We start from the raw sequence: 17415 nt of genomic DNA on the forward strand, positions 1-17415 counted from the left end.
AGTATAACTGTTTTAACATGAAAACATCTAACATGAATACGTCCCTTACATATAGATTATTAGTTGTGTTTCTGAGTGTCCCATAGAGAAGATAAATGTTCCACAGCAGCATCTACAGTCTGAACTCTGAGGCTCATTCAAGTCACAACATGTTTGTAGAGAAACTAGAACCAGAGCTCAACATGACAACATGTTCTGTTATCATCAAACATTTTATGGTCGACATGAAAATAAAGTATCTTTTAGTGTCTTCTTCAGAATTTATTCAGAAGTTATCATTAACATCCTACAAAATAATGAACAGTCTGGTGTTATTACAAATGTCGATACATTGACACACAAATCAGAACAAGGACAAGTTTCTTAAAATGTCTTTTGCTAATTTTATACCATTTTCTTTGGTTGGTTGTACCTGCTTTTGCTATGTCTGCTAACTTCAAGAAGTGTAATAAGACATAAAATGAAACAAAATTAAAGTTCTTCATAAATATTCTTATTATTCTTAAAATTTGTATGGCATAGCAGACAACGAAGCCTACACATTTGTCATCATGGATGCGGAAGGGCACATTGTCAAAGTGAAGTTTATGCACTGAAATGGTGTGAACAAGTTCTTTTGGCCAGGTCCACGGGAGGACATTAGTTGGTACCATGATGGGCAGATACTACGTCTGATTCCAGAACCTCAAACACTGAACAGGCATTTTCGACAGATCAAGACATCTATTTGGAAGTATGTTGAAGAGTAATTACAGTGATGTAGAAGATTGATTCAAACCCAAGTAAGCCAATAGGTAAATGCCTTAAACCTGGAGGGAAAGACTCCACAGGTCTGTCTGGACAGAAAACCATGAGAAAATGAGCTCACTTGTCATTTGATTTTCTTAATGAGATTTTATGGTCTTGATCATTAATTCAGGTCCTTGCTGGATGATTTGTTAATCTTGTTGTGAGTTAAAGTAAACATGAAGTAATGTGTGTTTTAGGACAAAGGTATTGGTGATTTAATATTGGAGGACAAAACAAAGGGACAAGTCTCATCCCTACTGTAATGACGAAATTTCTCATATGCACCTCAATAAATTTCAATAAATATTATCCCATCATGCACCATGGTCATCGAATAATCTTCAAAAACCCTTGAACTAGAAATATTCATATCCATTAATGAGTTTAGGAATATCATAAAGTATACAGTGAAGGAGGAATGTCAGTGTTTTTCTTAGGAGGTCACTGTCAGTCTGGTTTATTGTTTGTTTTGTGTATCACGTATCTTCAATTCAATTCAAATAACTTTATTTGTCCCAAAGGGGCAATTTAAAAGGGCATATAAGCAGCTTAAAAAGGACAACCAAGCAAGACACAGAATTACACACAAAAAGACAAAACACCATTAAAATCTGCTTTATATAACTTTTCAATTTTGTATGGCTGCTACCTTGGCCTGGTCTCATCTTGTAAAAGAGATCTCTAATCTCAATGGGATTTAAATAATGTAAATAAAAATAAGTAATAGCAACATATTTGATAAAGTCAGACATACGGATCTGAAAGATCACAGTTTACCTCCAAATGTCACACGGACAAATGAAATAACTCTGGGATTCGAGTCGAGTATCAGTGTTGAGATGCTCATTGAGACTTCAAGACCGACCTGCGCTTCCAGAGCTCCGCTGTCATGGCTCTGCAGGAAGCCAGCGAGGCTTACCTGGTCGGTCTCTTCGAGGACACCAACCTGTGTGCCATCCACGCCAAGAGGGTCACCATCATGCCCAAAGACATCCAGCTGGCCCGCCGCATCCGTGGAGAGAGACCTTAACTCAAATTCATCTTAGTCCAAGTTTCACATTCAGCCCAATTTGATCTCAAGTGGACCGGAGCAGTAAAATCAGAGCATCATAACAAATAAATAAATAAACCACAAATTTTTCCTTTGTTTTAGTGCAGAAATGTTCACATTTAAATAGTTATCTTTTTACAAAACATTGTGAACAACCTGAAATTTCTTAAGAAAAATAAATTCAGTTTCAGCAACATTATGCCTCAGTTTATCATTTACACATTACAACCTACAGATCACAGAGTGTCTACAAAGGAACAAAACATTTAGTCACAGGTATCTGGAACTGAATAGTATAGTATTTTACTTCAAAAAATACAAAAAAAACAACAAAGTCAGGAGAAAATATTACCAAAATGAGACACAAAACTACAAAAGAGAGAATTAAAATGACAAAAAAAAGAGACATGCGACACTAAACAAAACAAAAAAGAGGCAAAAAATAAGACAAAAAGGTTACAAAGTGACAAAAAATAGACAAATGACACAAAAGAGACAAAAACTGACAAAAGCATGAAGCAAAATGACAAAAACGATGCACAAAATGAATAAAGCAAAACACAAAATGACAAAAATGAAACAAAAAACACAAGCAAGAAAAAAGGAAGCACAAAATGACTAAAATGTGACACAAATGACAAAAGCCAGACAAAAAAAAACAACAAAAACTAGACAAAATATTACAAAAAGGAGATACTCACAAAAGAACAATGAACAATCTAGTATTTTACTTTATGGTCAAAACAACTTGTCATGGACTAGGAATTATTTTAAATTTATAGTTTTAGTAATTTACAATCTGCAGTCAATGTCTTCTCTGGAATTTTTACACTTTGAGGGCCAGATCGGAACCTCTGGAGGGCCGCTTTTGGCCCACAGGCTGCACGTTTGATGCCCCTGACTTAAAGTGTCTGCTGCTCCACCAACAACAACAAAGGCTCTTATAAAAGCCACTTTACTGTCAATTCAAGAGCTGCATCCTCACCAACAACCTCATTTCTGGAACAAACATTCTGCTACAATATTTTCAGAGAATCCATCGGCAGCCTTGTCTTTTTCAATCAGCCTCTCCAACCTTCTTTATAGGAACGCATGACTGACAGTACTGAACATGAAAATGATAGCTTTGCTGCCATCATGTGTTGACTCTTTGTAGTCTCACTGAGGGATTTCATTCTGTCATCCATGCGTTTGTCTCACTTTCAACTCTTCTTCACTTTGGATATTTAAATGTCTTTAGAGCTTAGTTTTACAATGCTCTATAAATATGAAATAATTCTGCCAGTCACTGATCTGTTGGAGCTCAGTGAGTTTCACATGAATAAACCAAATTGTTTGAATGGTTTCATAGGCTAATATGTGTTACTAATGTGCACCCGGCCTCCTTCCCATCATGTGGGAGCAGTTCACATGTTTTACCATCCAACAACACTGACACTTTGTCGTAGTCTGTCAAACTTTGCTGCAGTAAAAGCAGACATTAACAGCCTAGAATAATTAATGCAATCTGTTCTTTCCTCCACAACTAGAACTGAAGTTTCTTGAAGGAGTTTTTCTCTGAGTTTATCAGCATCAAACAGCAGCGGAATCTATGGGAGCCGCAAAGGTTTCCACCAGTGAAACAACAGCATTGGTATCTTCATTCAGTTCTTATCATTCTAAACGATCAGCTCAGGATCCGATACTGTGTAGGTCTGCATGTTCTCACACCAGACAGGTGCGCTCTCAAACACACAGAATCACATTTTAGTTTGTTGTTTCAGCCGTTTGTTGGAGTGAAGTTAACACTATAGCGCCTCCAGACCTGAATTATATAAAAAAAAAAAAAACAGCAGGGGGCTCCTATTGCAAAAAACAGGTAGATTCTATCAGAACAAGAACGTACTTCTCACTTGAGTTTTTTAGAGACCAATGAAATTCCGATAAGCATATATGAGATATGGGCAAGTAGATTCTAAGCAGCGGGATCACCAGTCTTTCTTGTTTTATTTCATTTATTTTTTTGTTGTTGTTGGCTGGAATTTTAAGAACAAAATATTCTATAGGCCTTAGAGTGGTATAATCCTAAAACAGGGTAACTGAAGCTGTGATCTTGTTGACTTGATCAGATTTATACCAAACCTACATATCAGTTCAAGTAATGTTTTTGTATTTGTTCTTTATTGCTTACCATCAATGGTATAGCTGAAAAGGACACCATGAGAGTACATCGAAGCATCATATTAGTTTAATGGAATCCACAGTTATAATTATAGCAACAACTTGTGATGTTAAAAAGTCTATTAGCTTAACCCTCCTATTATCTTTGAGCTCAGTTTGACTGCGTTCAGCATTTAATGTCTCTAAATAAATGATTGACATGAAATTTTTTGGTTCATATTTAATGACTTTTCCTAATTTAATGGGGACAACTGGGTAAATATACAATTAACATGATGATGTGTTTTCAATGTCCTGCACACATGTACACATCAGTGTTCTTTGGGGTCAATTTGACCCAAGGCTTTTAGCTGGATAAAACATATAAGAAAGTAAACTTTTGTTCATGCCTGTACATAACATGTTTAACATCCCCAGATGTGATGAATCAACAACTCAAAAATGATCTAAAATGACAAAAAAAACATTCAAAATGACTAAAAAATGGTTTAAAATTACCTAAAACTGGTCCAAAATGGTTTAAATTTTGCCCAAAATGAGTCAAACTTGTCCAAAATGACAAAAAAATTGCCCAAAATTACTAAAAATTGGTCCAAAATGACTAAAAATTGGTTCAAAATAACTCAAAATTAGTTGAAAATGACAAAAAGTGGTTCAAAATTACTTAAAATTGGTCCAAAACAGTTTAAAATTGGCCCAAAATGACTCAAACGTGTCCAAAATGACAAAAAAATTGTCCAAAATGTATATTACATGCAGTTTTATACTATTGTGTATATACTTTTATTTACTGTACAACTTTAATTTGTTTCACTCACTGAGCTGTTTGTCATCTGAGCAATGTCATGTTTAACACAAAAAAAAATTGGAGAAAACATTATGTGTGATTTACAATTTGGGAAAAGTGTATTAGAATCCAAAAAAGGGGGGAATTATTCTTTAATGTTGTGTTAATGAAGGTACGTTGATACGCTCTGAACTAAAACCCTGGTTTGACTTGGCAAGTTGATAACCACTTATCCCAACTGTAAAGTTAAATAATGAAAAGATATCTTGGATATATTGAATTTGTTGAATTTGCTTAAGGTTTTTCTTGTAAACGTTAGTTTTGGAACATGACGGTTGGATACTACACATCAGTGGGTTAATACTTTACAACCCTAAGGGCATGATCAGTCATGAGAAGTTAAGAATCAGGTGTTTTTCCATCACAGTTGTTCTGCCTGTTCACTTTCTGAGTTTTATCTATTATCTGTTTTATGGACGTTCAAAAAATCAGAACCGCCTTCTCACAATCCTAGTAACTGTCTGTGGTTTAATGAAAAACTAAAGTGTATGTCCAGCAGAAACATTTTCCTGCTGAGCACAACATCAACAATAATTAGCTTTCTTCTCCATCCTTTTTCAAACTCAGTCGATTCACGATGAAGACATCACAACTGGGACACAAACTCACCACCAACAAGTAACTTCAAACTGTGATTTATTGTGTTTAAACATAGAAAAAGAGAACGACTGCAAACAGGATGTGAAGATTCTAATTGATAACCAGAGGACAAAATTTTTTATGTTTATCATCCTTCTGAGAAAAGAATTTCAAAAGTCCTCTTTTTATAAAACTAGTACACTAGTTTTATTTGGAACTTTGAGTTTTCAATATCACATGGTCACCTAAATTCACAAAAGAACAACCTCTGCTCAGCTGGATTGTAGAATTAGGGCCCAGAAACATAAGAGAATAAAAATATCATACAACTTACAGCGAATGTTACTACACTTGCATTGAAGCGAATGAAGGATAGTCATAGCAATGCTTTAACGTTTTAAACACAGAATAATGATGTATGACAGAAAAAAAAAACAAATCAAACCACAAGTAAATGTTATTTCTGCAGACTTAGCTTGTAACTGCTGTAAATATTTCCATTTATTTGCTTATTTTTATAATAATGTGACCAAAATATAAACCATTTTACTGCAGTTCACAATCGGCAATTATTACATCATCTAACGCACCAGATTCCCTTTAGAGCTGCCACAAAGTGGAGGAAAAGCTCCTAAATGGATGATTTCACTGTAAGTAGATGTTAATCTTTGCGCATATTATTTGATTTTGTAAAAATCTACTCAAATTTCTAGGACTAACAAAAAATAATCACAATTCACATGGAGCTGCACAGACTGTGAAACTTGTGGCAATTTTATGACCCTGCAATGTGTAAATAAAACAGATTTTTCACAATAATAATAATGTTTTCACTTCTTAATCACTGACAGGTCAGTCTGCTGGATGTGGATGACTGAACATCTGATATGTTTCCTTAAGAAGTTCGAGAAGTTCTTCCCTTTACGGCCGAGAGTCACATTGATACCACTCTCACGTCTGTCCAGTAAAATATGAAGTTAGCTTAGCTGATCATAAAGACTAGAAACAGGGGAAATGTTTACACTGTGCAAAGGTAACTTACAGGATCTTGAGCATCAGATCTGGGACCAGGGTAATCTCAAATCAGAGTTTTTTTGTGGCAGCTCAGTGTGAAAGACAAGAAGAAAAAAGATTTGCAGCAGCATAAAACTTTGATAAACAACACAACAGAAGTCAGATGAATGTCAGGAGCAGGTTTTTTAGTCAAATAAAATCAAGGCAAATAAAATTAGTCTGGCTCAGATGAGGTATTAACCTGACCAGGATTACCACAGTGAATGCATCGTCCTGACAGTGAAGCACGGTGGTGGAAGTATGATGGGGCTGCATGAATGCAAACGGTGTAGAGGACGAGGCATTTATAGATGGCACCATGAATGTCTGTAGATAGACCAAAATACTGGCAAGATGACTCCCGGTCTGTAGAAACTTAGCAGAAAAGGAAAAATTCAACATGATGACGATCCGAAGCACACTCAGAATCACAAAAGAGATAACAAAAAAGAAAAAGGGAAAACTAGGACTTGGATTTAAAGGCTCATTCTTTTTTACTTTATACATCCATTTCTCTTCTCATTTTGGCAGTTTAAAGTTGAGAACCGGCAGACTGGAGAACCTTATAGGCCTGTTGGATTTACTTTGGCAGCTACTCCATGGACTTCTTAAAGGCATATTCTTATACTGAATGTATACAAGTAAGCAGAAAGTAAATGCACTCAGGAGTGAAACCTCTTCTAATATTCAAAGTGAAAGACATCAAAGGCACATTCAGTGATACGGAGTGGTCAGTGAGATGCTCGGTTAGTGTCAAATAAGTAGTCTGACGTTTTAGTAAGTCACTGTAGCAAACCAGAACTACAAGTTTCAGAAGCAAGTCACTCAAAATCCCACCAACCGTGATAACTTTTAACTAATAAGTTTAGCATCTGATCTGCTAGCACAAACTATTGTAATTTAACTATATTAAAATCACAAAGGCCTTAGTTTGTTCAAGGAACTGCTGATTCAATTTGTGTTCAAATGGAAAGTATACACCAGTAACAATTTGTTTTAAAAAGTTATAACATACATGCTACCAGACTGAATCGGGTTACAGAAGCCAGTAAGGGTCGACCGATTACTGACAGCTGATAGACACCTCCCTCTGTAGCCCCACACAGATTATATTAACGATTGGCAGCTTCTGGGTTTGAAAAGTAAAGCCAATGCTAGTCTCACTCTGCCAGCTCATTCTGCAGAACACAAAAGAACTGGCTGCACCACACTATCATTCTGTCATAGGGGGAATTCCTTTAGACCAATCACAATCGTTTTGAGAAAGATGCAGCTTTGGTGTTCATTCAAAAACGTGACAACTAGAATAGTTGCTGTGGAACATTTGCATGCAGAAAGACAAGCGCTATGATTAAAAAGAATAGTCCACCACAAAAACACTCGTTATTCTCGTCATTTCATAGCAGGAGGGCAGAATGCCAACTGAGATCATTGGCCAACAGCAGGTTTATACTCGCAACTTGCATCTGCTGAGTTTTTTATACGGCCAGCAGGGGGCGACTGCTCTGGTAGCAAAAAAGAAGTTTGAATGTGTTGAATTCTATGAGGAAAATGACCCACTTGTGTTATGTCAGTAAACATTTCCCGAATAAGTTTATAGTCTTAATCTCTATTTTCAAATATCTTTCAATACAGCATGACGTTCATTTAGTAAATGATTTTCATCTCATTTAGGATTACATGGACAATAAAACAGGGGAGGTTTTAGGGTGTACCTCTCTTGTGATTGACAGGTATCACCCTGCATAGAGTCCTTAAGTTCTCAGTCAGACCTTCTAGTCACTCATTTCAATAGAGCACGATGGCAACGGCAACTCGAAGCTTCAAAGCAGTGATTCATAAAACAACAGGCGATGTCACACTGGCTATGTTCTTTTTTTTTTTTTATACACAGTGTCCCCCACCCCCCACCACCCAACCCCACCACCACCCAACCCCTACAACAACCACCACCACAATCTGCATATCCACACTAGCTGATTGGTCACATGTCAGGGGTAATAGCCTGTCAGCACTGGATCTTAAACTAAATATTAAAGACATTTCAATAAAATTCTGTGTTGGACTTTGTGTTATTCAGAATTTTGACAGCACAAAATGTCAGTTTTAGGCCAAATGTCTAAGATCAGTTAGCAATCTTCTTGATTACCAATAATCAATGTCGGCTTGAAACATCAATTTTGGTCAGCCATTAGAAACTAGAGGTATTTAGGCAAGCCCAGACGTGAGTTCATGATTTTGGCTTTCTATACAACTGATCTTACAATTTTGCATGTTATCGTTGAGCTAGATAGTACTAAGGCTATCAACAGCTAGAAAAGAGAAGCTACTTTTAAGTCAGTCTAAGTTAGTGGATCCTCATCTGGATTCATCTGGACACACACAATGACAGACAGAAACTTCAGGACTATGAACACTTTGACATCATCTTCCTCAAGTTAGCGCTACAAAGGATTTGTTCACGGTTTTCCAATCACAATCATACTACAGCTACCTGTTTTCAAGCCACATGTAACCACATGAAGTAGTTACTGCTGCCCCTAACAAATAGTTTGCATGTAAGTTAATATACAGATTTCACCATTCATTATCTGATCTGTGAAATGTTAAATGACGTATTTAAATTATTACAAAATCCCAAAATTTAACCGTTCATCATTCTTCAGATACCAGTAAAAATTGAAGTGGAAAACATTTCGAGGTAGGGTGTTGTGTTTTGATTAGTATTAACCACAACCATAATATTAAAAAGACATTCATATCATGTTAATAATAAATATATGATAATACTGTAAATAATCCAGCGCCAATGTCTGCTTACTTCAGCCTAGGAACACCACTAGAGTTATCATTACTGACTCTTTCTCCACCTTCCTAAACTCATATTGAGAGTGTATATTATGTGCGAAAAAGAAGATGAATTTCACCAATAGATCTTTTTTTTTTTTTACATTTCCTATAGATACTGAGATAATATTATAGTGAGTGATAGATATTGTATAGTTACAGCTGGATATCATGTCAGCATTATTTAAAAGGAGCAACATTTTGGACAGTTCTAAAAACTGCTTTCTGAAATTCAGAAGAGATTCCATTACGTTTGATGAAACCCAATCTGATCTGATTTACTAACAGTGAACAAACCCTTTTACAGTCAACATTTTCCGTCATGTCCACAAACAGCATGTTGTTTAATGAAGAATCTGAATCTCTGAAAAGCAGACAAGGAGGCATTCCGACAGCATCTGATAGGGTCTGTAAATAGTTTTGTGAGTGAGTAAACCAATCCTGACAGCAGAGTAAACCCTCACCTGAATAGTCACCAAAATTTCCAGCATGAAGATATAGGTTTGGTCTCATCCCACACTGTAAATGCAACTCAGTGAGAGAGGGTTTTAGTGATTTTGTGGTGAAGAGAAGCATGAGTGTTGAAGCTGTGCCCAGTGCAAAACCAAACCTGGGTGACGCTTTGTTTCATTCAAGCTTACACAAGACTGCCTCAAAAGAATTTGAATACTCTATTCATAGAGCTGTTAGCAATGCAGCAACAACTTCAGTCCTCTGGCTGTCTACATACAATGTGTTCAGGTACATTACTGAGGGTACACGTATATTTTTCTGTCTCACTCTACTTTTTTCATTTGTTACTCAACTACTTATGACACTTTTCACATATACACTCAATGCAACGCTTTCTGAAGACCTCTTTATTATGGCCTGCTTTTCTTTCCATCTTCCACTGTGCCTGGTCAAACGCGTAAAAACACATAAAAACATTTGTTTTCCAGCGTGATTTTTAACAACTGCCAAAGTAGTACTGAAAGGCCATAATCTGACCCTTATTACTATTAAAATAAACGACTGAAACTCGCAGCTCAAACGCCTCCTGTGCAGACATAGTGCAAGCTGGAACCACCACATCTAAAATAAAATTATCAGCTTGAATGTCTTGATACTTTTCACTTGCAAATCACCGAACCATCACTCACTGAGCAATGTGTTTAAACCTTTAGTGATTCCAAAGGTCACATGATAGGAAAAAAGCAGAATCAGCTGAGCAGGAACCTGATTTAGTCCAACGTTGTTGCAGTGTGTTAGACGGAGTCTTCCACCTCCTCCTGGTTCTGTCAGAGAAGCTTGGGCCTGGATGGGTTTGGCCTTACTGAAGAATAGGCCCCGATATGGGTGATGAGGTTGGGCTCCACACTGTGAGAACTTTCCCCGGGTATTGTCCTGGCAATCTGATACAAAACCATGTCTTTGGCGTTCCCTTTGACGCAGAACGAGCTATCCAGATACTCGGCCACCCTGAGAGAGGCGTTGCCGGGGAAGAGCATGGCTGGGGTGCAGCACTCAGTGGCTGGAGAGACAGCATAGAGTTGGGGGGAAAGTCTCCGGGCCTCCAGGAGGTAGTGCCGCCCCAGCAGCTCCGCAACAGCCATGAAGTAGAGGGTGAAGAAGAGGAGACGGCTGGCTGACAGTGTGAAGGAGAAAGAGCAAGGGTTCCAGTAAGGGAAAGTGAGGAGGAGGGCTGTTGCTCCAACTAGCCCAAGCCCCACCCACTCCAGGATGCGGTACGGCTCAGGGTTCCAGTAGCGTTGTAGCCTCTCAGGGTGGTACAGCTTGATGTAAAGAGTCTGGAGGGCAAATCGACGGGACAACAGGTCCTTTATGACTGTGAAAAAGTCCTGTCTTGGCAAAGCATCATCTTCTAGGATAACCATGTTTTTGGGCCTCACGAGCTCCCATCCCTTGCGGAGGCAAAAGACATAATCCCTCTTCTCTTTCTCAAAGATGTTGACTCGTTCCCGGTTCTGCTGCTCCTCAGGCGAATGCCGGATCACTGTGAAGGAAGACTCTAGCAGCTTGGCATCCTGGTGTTCTTGGGGCCCACCTTCCACATCACAAACCAACACCTCTGCACAACGTCGCTTCCCACAGTCTCCTAGAAGGACACTTAGCTGCCGCATCACCTGGAGCAGGTAGTGGAAGTCCCGCCCCTCACTCCGCCTGGCTGTCACCACGGTGACCAGCAGCTCAGGATGCTGAGTGATATCGCTGAATCTGAGCGACACCCCGGTGGAAGAGCTCTGCCAGAAGTGCAGAGCGTCCTGACCCTGTTTAAAGCTTTCCTGTAGGGCGTCCTCACTCATGGAGTCCAGGTACATGGACTTGATGAAAAAGTAAGAGTACAGAAGACGATGGCAGCACAGAGGAAGGACAACGCAAAATGTAATTACACACAAGGCCAGGGCTTGTGTGACGGTGCTGGACCATCGCAAGTACTGACTGAAGAACACTTTCCATCGAGGCATAGGTGAAACAGCTGGCAGGAAGCACAAAGTGACGGAATGAACTCAAACATAGGAGGTTTATATCAACATTTACAGTGTCCCACTTTGCTTTGGGAGACCCACAGCAGTGAAACCAGACAACTCTGCTGTAAATCGATAGCTCTGTGGAAAACGAGTCAGCTGTTGGCACTTCTTTTTGTAAACGGAGAGGTGAGAGTTTCAGCTTAGTCCTTGTTGCTCTGCTGTCTGTAGAAAGAGACAAGAGAAGTTTCAATCAGTTATCGTTAACAGCTGTCCAAAGTCAACGTCACTGTTAATCATATTTGCAAGTCATACTCGATGTCTAACTAGTTAGAGGTTTTGACACAGTATTATAGAGTTAAATGTCAAGATTTGATTGATATAGTGACAAAACTCTACAATTATTAATCTTAATTAAATCACTTTTAAATAATTGCCAAAATTACACCATTTGTGAGAGCTAGGAACTGAAAAAAACAGAAATAAATATCTGTCTCTAAACTACTCACACGTGGCGTGCTGTTCTGTTTGAAAACTTACCCAAACTTGAATTTAAAGTCCCTATATTTCCTCAAAATCACTTTTTCTACACGTTTCATTTAAACATTTGCCAAAAATAAACTTTTTTGCTCTAACCAGATTGTGTAAAAAAAAAAAAAAAAAAAAAAAACTACTGCACTCCTTAGTAGGGCTGGACCCAAACATCCAAATAGCCAAATATTCAGTCGTTGTGGTGGTATCCAAATATAAATTTTGAGATCCAAATATTCAGATTAGAAACAAATATGGAAATACATAATAATCTAAGTAGTAAAGCATCTATAGTACATAAAGTCACTATTTTCTTCCAGTTTTGGGAACATCCATGGACACTTGGGGAAATGCTGTACATGTTGATTCCAAGCTTTATCAATTTTGTGAAATACTAAGAAATCCAACTTATGATTTATGGCTTTATAACTACACAAAGGACATTCTTGACTTCGCTCCACTGCGAACTATGGTTGCGCTGTTCCCATAGATGTGCACAACTTTACATTGTAGTGAAAAAGAATCAAGGGAAAATGTGATAGCATCAAAAAATAGTGCATCATATGATGCATGTGCACCAATCTGGCCACATTTTCCCAAAATTTAGGCTTGATCTGCCATTTCTGCCAGACTTTCAAATGAATGTGTGACAGCAAGTGTAGAAACCACCTATTTAACTATATATTTTTTTTATATAATGATCTTTCATTAAGATTATTTATTCACATTTTGAGCTGTTGTTTATGCGCAGTTGAGGAAAGACAAAGAAGGTGAGGGGGAAAGGAGAGCCAGAGGGCCAGAATCAATCCACAGTTACTGAAGCAAGCTAAAAGCTCTAATTCACCTGCTGAGGTACCATAATGATCACATTTAAAATTAACTCCATTGTCTCAAATTTTAGGATTTTATGCTTTTGTAAGTTTTTTTTTTTTTTTTCTGTTGACCGTCACACAAAACAAGATTTTAGAAGACAGCAGTTTGGGATATTTTTTGTTTCTGTTTTTTGACAGTTTATAGACAAAATACAGAATAATTTTTAGCTGCTATTCTAAAGAACACGTTCACGTTTTCCTTGTCTGTCTTAAATCAACACTGACACACCCAAATGTACACTGACAGAGTTAGTGATAGCTGTGAAGACAGGCCATAAAGTGACGTCAGTGCAGGTGAAAGAGAGGTGGGTCCGCGGTACAGTTCAGCTGGTTTTATTTAATGGTCTGAGTTGTACAATTTAAGTTGGGTTTTTGCGAAATGATGTGTTTACCGCAGTTCTTGGGTTTCGATTTTTATTTTTTTCTTAATCTTTTATTATTTTAACTAATATTATGACACTGTCTGCAATGGTCTCCAAGTCCTTTTTCTGCTTTCACTTTTTATGTTCTATGCATTTTTCAGTCAAAATGTAAAGCACTTTGAATGCCACCGATTTGTTTTGAAAGGTGCTCTACAAATACAATTTGATTTGATTCATATTTCCTCAGACAATGTTTCTTGATCATGACACAAAAAGGATATTTCATCCTAAAAGACATCCACAGGATTTGTCAAACGCAGTTTCACGCATATTCAGCGGAAATCACTTCGCAATCCATTTTTTTTGTTATTTCTTAAAATGGAACCACTTTAGGAAAACAACCATTCAGAGAGGAACAATCACAGACATCAACAATTCTTTCTTTAAGAACTCTTTCATGCCTCGTCGAGACATAGCAACATACCGTGTAATATTCTTAACTAAATTCTATCTATTCTTTTCAACAATAAGTTTTTGGTGGTCCAACACATGGCATCTCTACAACCAAATGGATGTCATGAGACAACCAAGAACACATTATATTAGAAATAATAATGGGCACATGGAGAGTCATAGACCAGAAATCACAAGTCTGTGAGTTAATGAAGTTGTCGATGCTATTTGAGGACCGTTTGAGGTCCCTCTTTTCCTAAAAGAATCAGTGAGGTCGGTGGACATTCTAGGGGACAGGATCATGCTGTCGGATATCCAGAGCTGTCTGAAATGAATTCTTAGATGAAAAATGGTGAAGTGGTGAGCAGCCTATCTACAGCACTGACTAGCATGCAAGCAGACAGCATATCAACAGCTCATTCCTGTTTTTGACAGATCATCTGAGGATCGAGACATTTGAATCAAACTAGAAGTCTGTTCCAGTTAGACTTGTCTGATGAGGTTTGTTTCTTTCCCTGTTCTGCAGCTGTATCATTGTACTTTAACACCAGTAGGTGATTCATGAAACATGTTAACTGGTGACAGTAACTGCATGCATACAGATGCTGACTACTTCAAACAAGCCCAGAAAACAAATTTACATACCAAACCGTTCTGGAGAATACACAAGAATGGCCACTATTGTGTTGGATTCACTGCTACACATTAGACAGAGTACACAGCCTATAAAACTTCAACATTTTTCCCATTCTATTTAGATTTCTTTTGAGAAGAGTTTACCAAAAAAAAGAGACTCTTTGGTGTCAGTAATTATGGATCATTTTCAAGTCATTCTGGATGGGTCAACATACAACTGTGAGACTTTTTGTAACATAATTGACATTTTAGTGATATCCAGTCATTTTTTATTAATGCATGATTGTTTCAATAATAAATAAAATAAATAAATAAAATTTGATATATTGCAGACAAAGAAATATCTGTCAAGATTATCTCAACTTAATAAAAAGAACACAATCAAACTATTTCAGAATAAGCTCATTTTATTATTGTTTAGCTAATTAGAAGGTGGTTGGTATTAAATTCAGACGGTTATTTAGTTGATATTTTAGGGATATCCACTCATTTTTTATTTATAAGTGATTGTTTCCATAATAAATAATTATGAAATTTGTAAAGACATGATCATAATCAACATTAAAAAAACATGAGTCGTTCATTAATTTTCATTAAAATGTATGCAAGATATATCCCATGGACTTCAAAAGTCCCTCAGTTTTAGATTGACCCTGAACTTAGATTTTAATCTGTCTCATTTGCATTCTGCATGAATTTTCGTTCAGGACTGTGCAGGTGAGATTATAAAACAGTTCTACGTGTTGTTTTGTAGAGTAACTGCATGTTGACTGATAAATATTTAAACCTTGGGTGAGATCACTGTTTATAACCTCATGGCCTAACTGTACACACCACACAGCTACATAGTCTCTTACCCTGTGTGCAACCAGTCTAAAATTATGCTCAGTCCGTTTGTGTAGCTCACATTACACGACAGAAGCGTTTTTATTCGTTTTAAGGAATAAGTTCCGCTGAGCTAAAACAAACAGCTGCGTGTTTCCGTCTCGAGTCACGGAGCTGAAAACAGCCTGCTGGGAAAACAAACAACACAGTGTGTTTCCTGTCTCTAAAACAACTGTAATGTCTAAGCCTCGCTACTAATTAGGAGGATTAAACCAAAATATGGAGAGTGTCGACAGTCTGCCTTTACCGGAACAGCGTTTAGTCAGCCGTGTGCTGCTCCGTTACGTTAACGGGAATCAAAGATCACCGGTGCTTAGCAGCATGCTAACTGACGAGCTAACTACCGGAACATTGTGTATGACAGCTGAGAGTTTCAGACGGATAAAAGCAGAGAAATTGACTCACGCCGAACTGTGGAGCTGCTGCTGCTGCTGTGTTCCTGCCGCTGCCATGACCGAACATCACCGACACCGACTTACCGTAATCCCGTGAGGACGGGAGCACCGAGCAGTACCGCTGCTGACCGGCAGGTGGCGGTAACACATTGAGTTTCTGTGCAGAGGAGGCTACTAAGTGTCTAAATATTTAATCAAATATTACAATTTCCATGGGTCATTATATAATTGAGGGGCTTTTGAAGTCCATGGGATATATATTGCATATATTTATATTAAAAGTAAAAAAAAACTAATGTTTTTATGTTCATTATGATCATGTCTTTACAAATTCCGTATCATTTAATATAGAAACAAGTGCTTATAATTTTTTTTTTTAATTACTGGATATCACTAAAATGTCAACTACGTTATAAAAAGTCCCGCAATGACATATTGACCCGTCCAGAATTACTCGAAAATGATCCATAAATACAAAAAATTAGTCCAGAATGACATGAAATTTGTCCTAAATGACTCAAAAATTATCTCAAAGACACAAAAATAATCCAAAATGACGAGAAGCGATCCAAGCTAAAATAAAATTTGTTGAAATTGTTATATTAAAAGCAAAAAAAAAAATAATTTATGTTCATTATGATCATGTCTGTACAATTTCCGTAATTATTTCTTATAAAAACAATCATTAATTAATAAAAAATGACTGGATATCACTAGAATGTCAACTAAATAACTAAATTTAATAACAACCACCTTCTAGTTAGCTAAACAATAATAAAATGAGCTTATTCAGAAATAGTTTGGATTGCGTTCTTTTTATGAAGTTGAGGTAATCTTGAGAGATATTTCTTTGTTGGCAATATATCAGATTTTATATGGAAAGTAACAAATTGTATCTGTGTCTGAGAAATGACTTTCAATTAAATTATCCATTACAAAAACACCTCTCAAGGAAGTGTGTTAATTCCAGATCACATGACCTGCTCATTTTGTTTCTTTTTTGATCATTTTCAGTCCGTTTTGTTTACATTCTGGGTCTTTATGTGGTCATTTTGTGCATTTTTGTGGCCGTTTTCAGTCTATTTGTGATCATTTTAGGTGTTTTTTTTTGGTCATTTTGCAATTTTTTGTTGTTATTTTGTGTGTTGTTCATCATCTTTAAATAATAATAATCTGTCTCACTGAGTCATTTTGTGTTTTCTGTGGTCATTTTGTTTCTTTTTTGTTCATTTTCAGACTATTTTGTGGGCATTTTAGGTGTTTTTGTGGTCATTTTGCACCCCTTTTAGGCTGTTTTCAGTCTGTTTGTGGTAATTTTAGGTGTTTTGTTGTCAGTTTGTGTCTTTCTGTGGTCATTTTTGGTCTTTATCAGTCTGTTTGTGGTCGTTTTGTCTCTTTTTATGATAATTTTGTGTCTCATTGAGTCATTTTGCATTTTTCTGTGGTCACTTGTGATATTTTCTAACACAAAATAACAAATAGTGCCT

At 37.1% G+C, this 17415-nt stretch overlaps 1 protein-coding gene across 1 annotated transcript; it reads right to left on the reverse strand.

The window, feature by feature from the left end:
• Positions 1 to 9444: 9444 nt before the first annotated feature.
• Positions 9445 to 16063, reverse strand: pgap4 (post-GPI attachment to proteins GalNAc transferase 4). The gene is made up of 2 exons (XM_023275835.3): positions 15939 to 16063; positions 9445 to 12019 (listed from the first exon to the last, which is right to left on the reverse strand). Exon 2 carries the CDS (start codon positions 11792 to 11794, stop codon positions 10607 to 10609), a length of 1188 nt encoding a protein of 395 aa, XP_023131603.1. The 5' UTR covers positions 11795 to 12019; positions 15939 to 16063; the 3' UTR covers positions 9445 to 10606.
• Between the last annotated feature and the right edge of the window lie 1352 nt (positions 16064 to 17415).

Source organism: Amphiprion ocellaris, chromosome 4 (genome assembly GCF_022539595.1).
Source record: "Amphiprion ocellaris isolate individual 3 ecotype Okinawa chromosome 4, ASM2253959v1, whole genome shotgun sequence".
Classification (NCBI taxonomy): domain Eukaryota; kingdom Metazoa; phylum Chordata; class Actinopteri; family Pomacentridae; genus Amphiprion; species Amphiprion ocellaris.

Coding starts and splice junctions, on each gene's coding strand:
- pgap4 (XM_023275835.3), bottom strand. CDS start 11,794: ATGCCTCGATGGAAAGTGTTCTTCAGTCAGTACTTGCGATGGTCCAGC.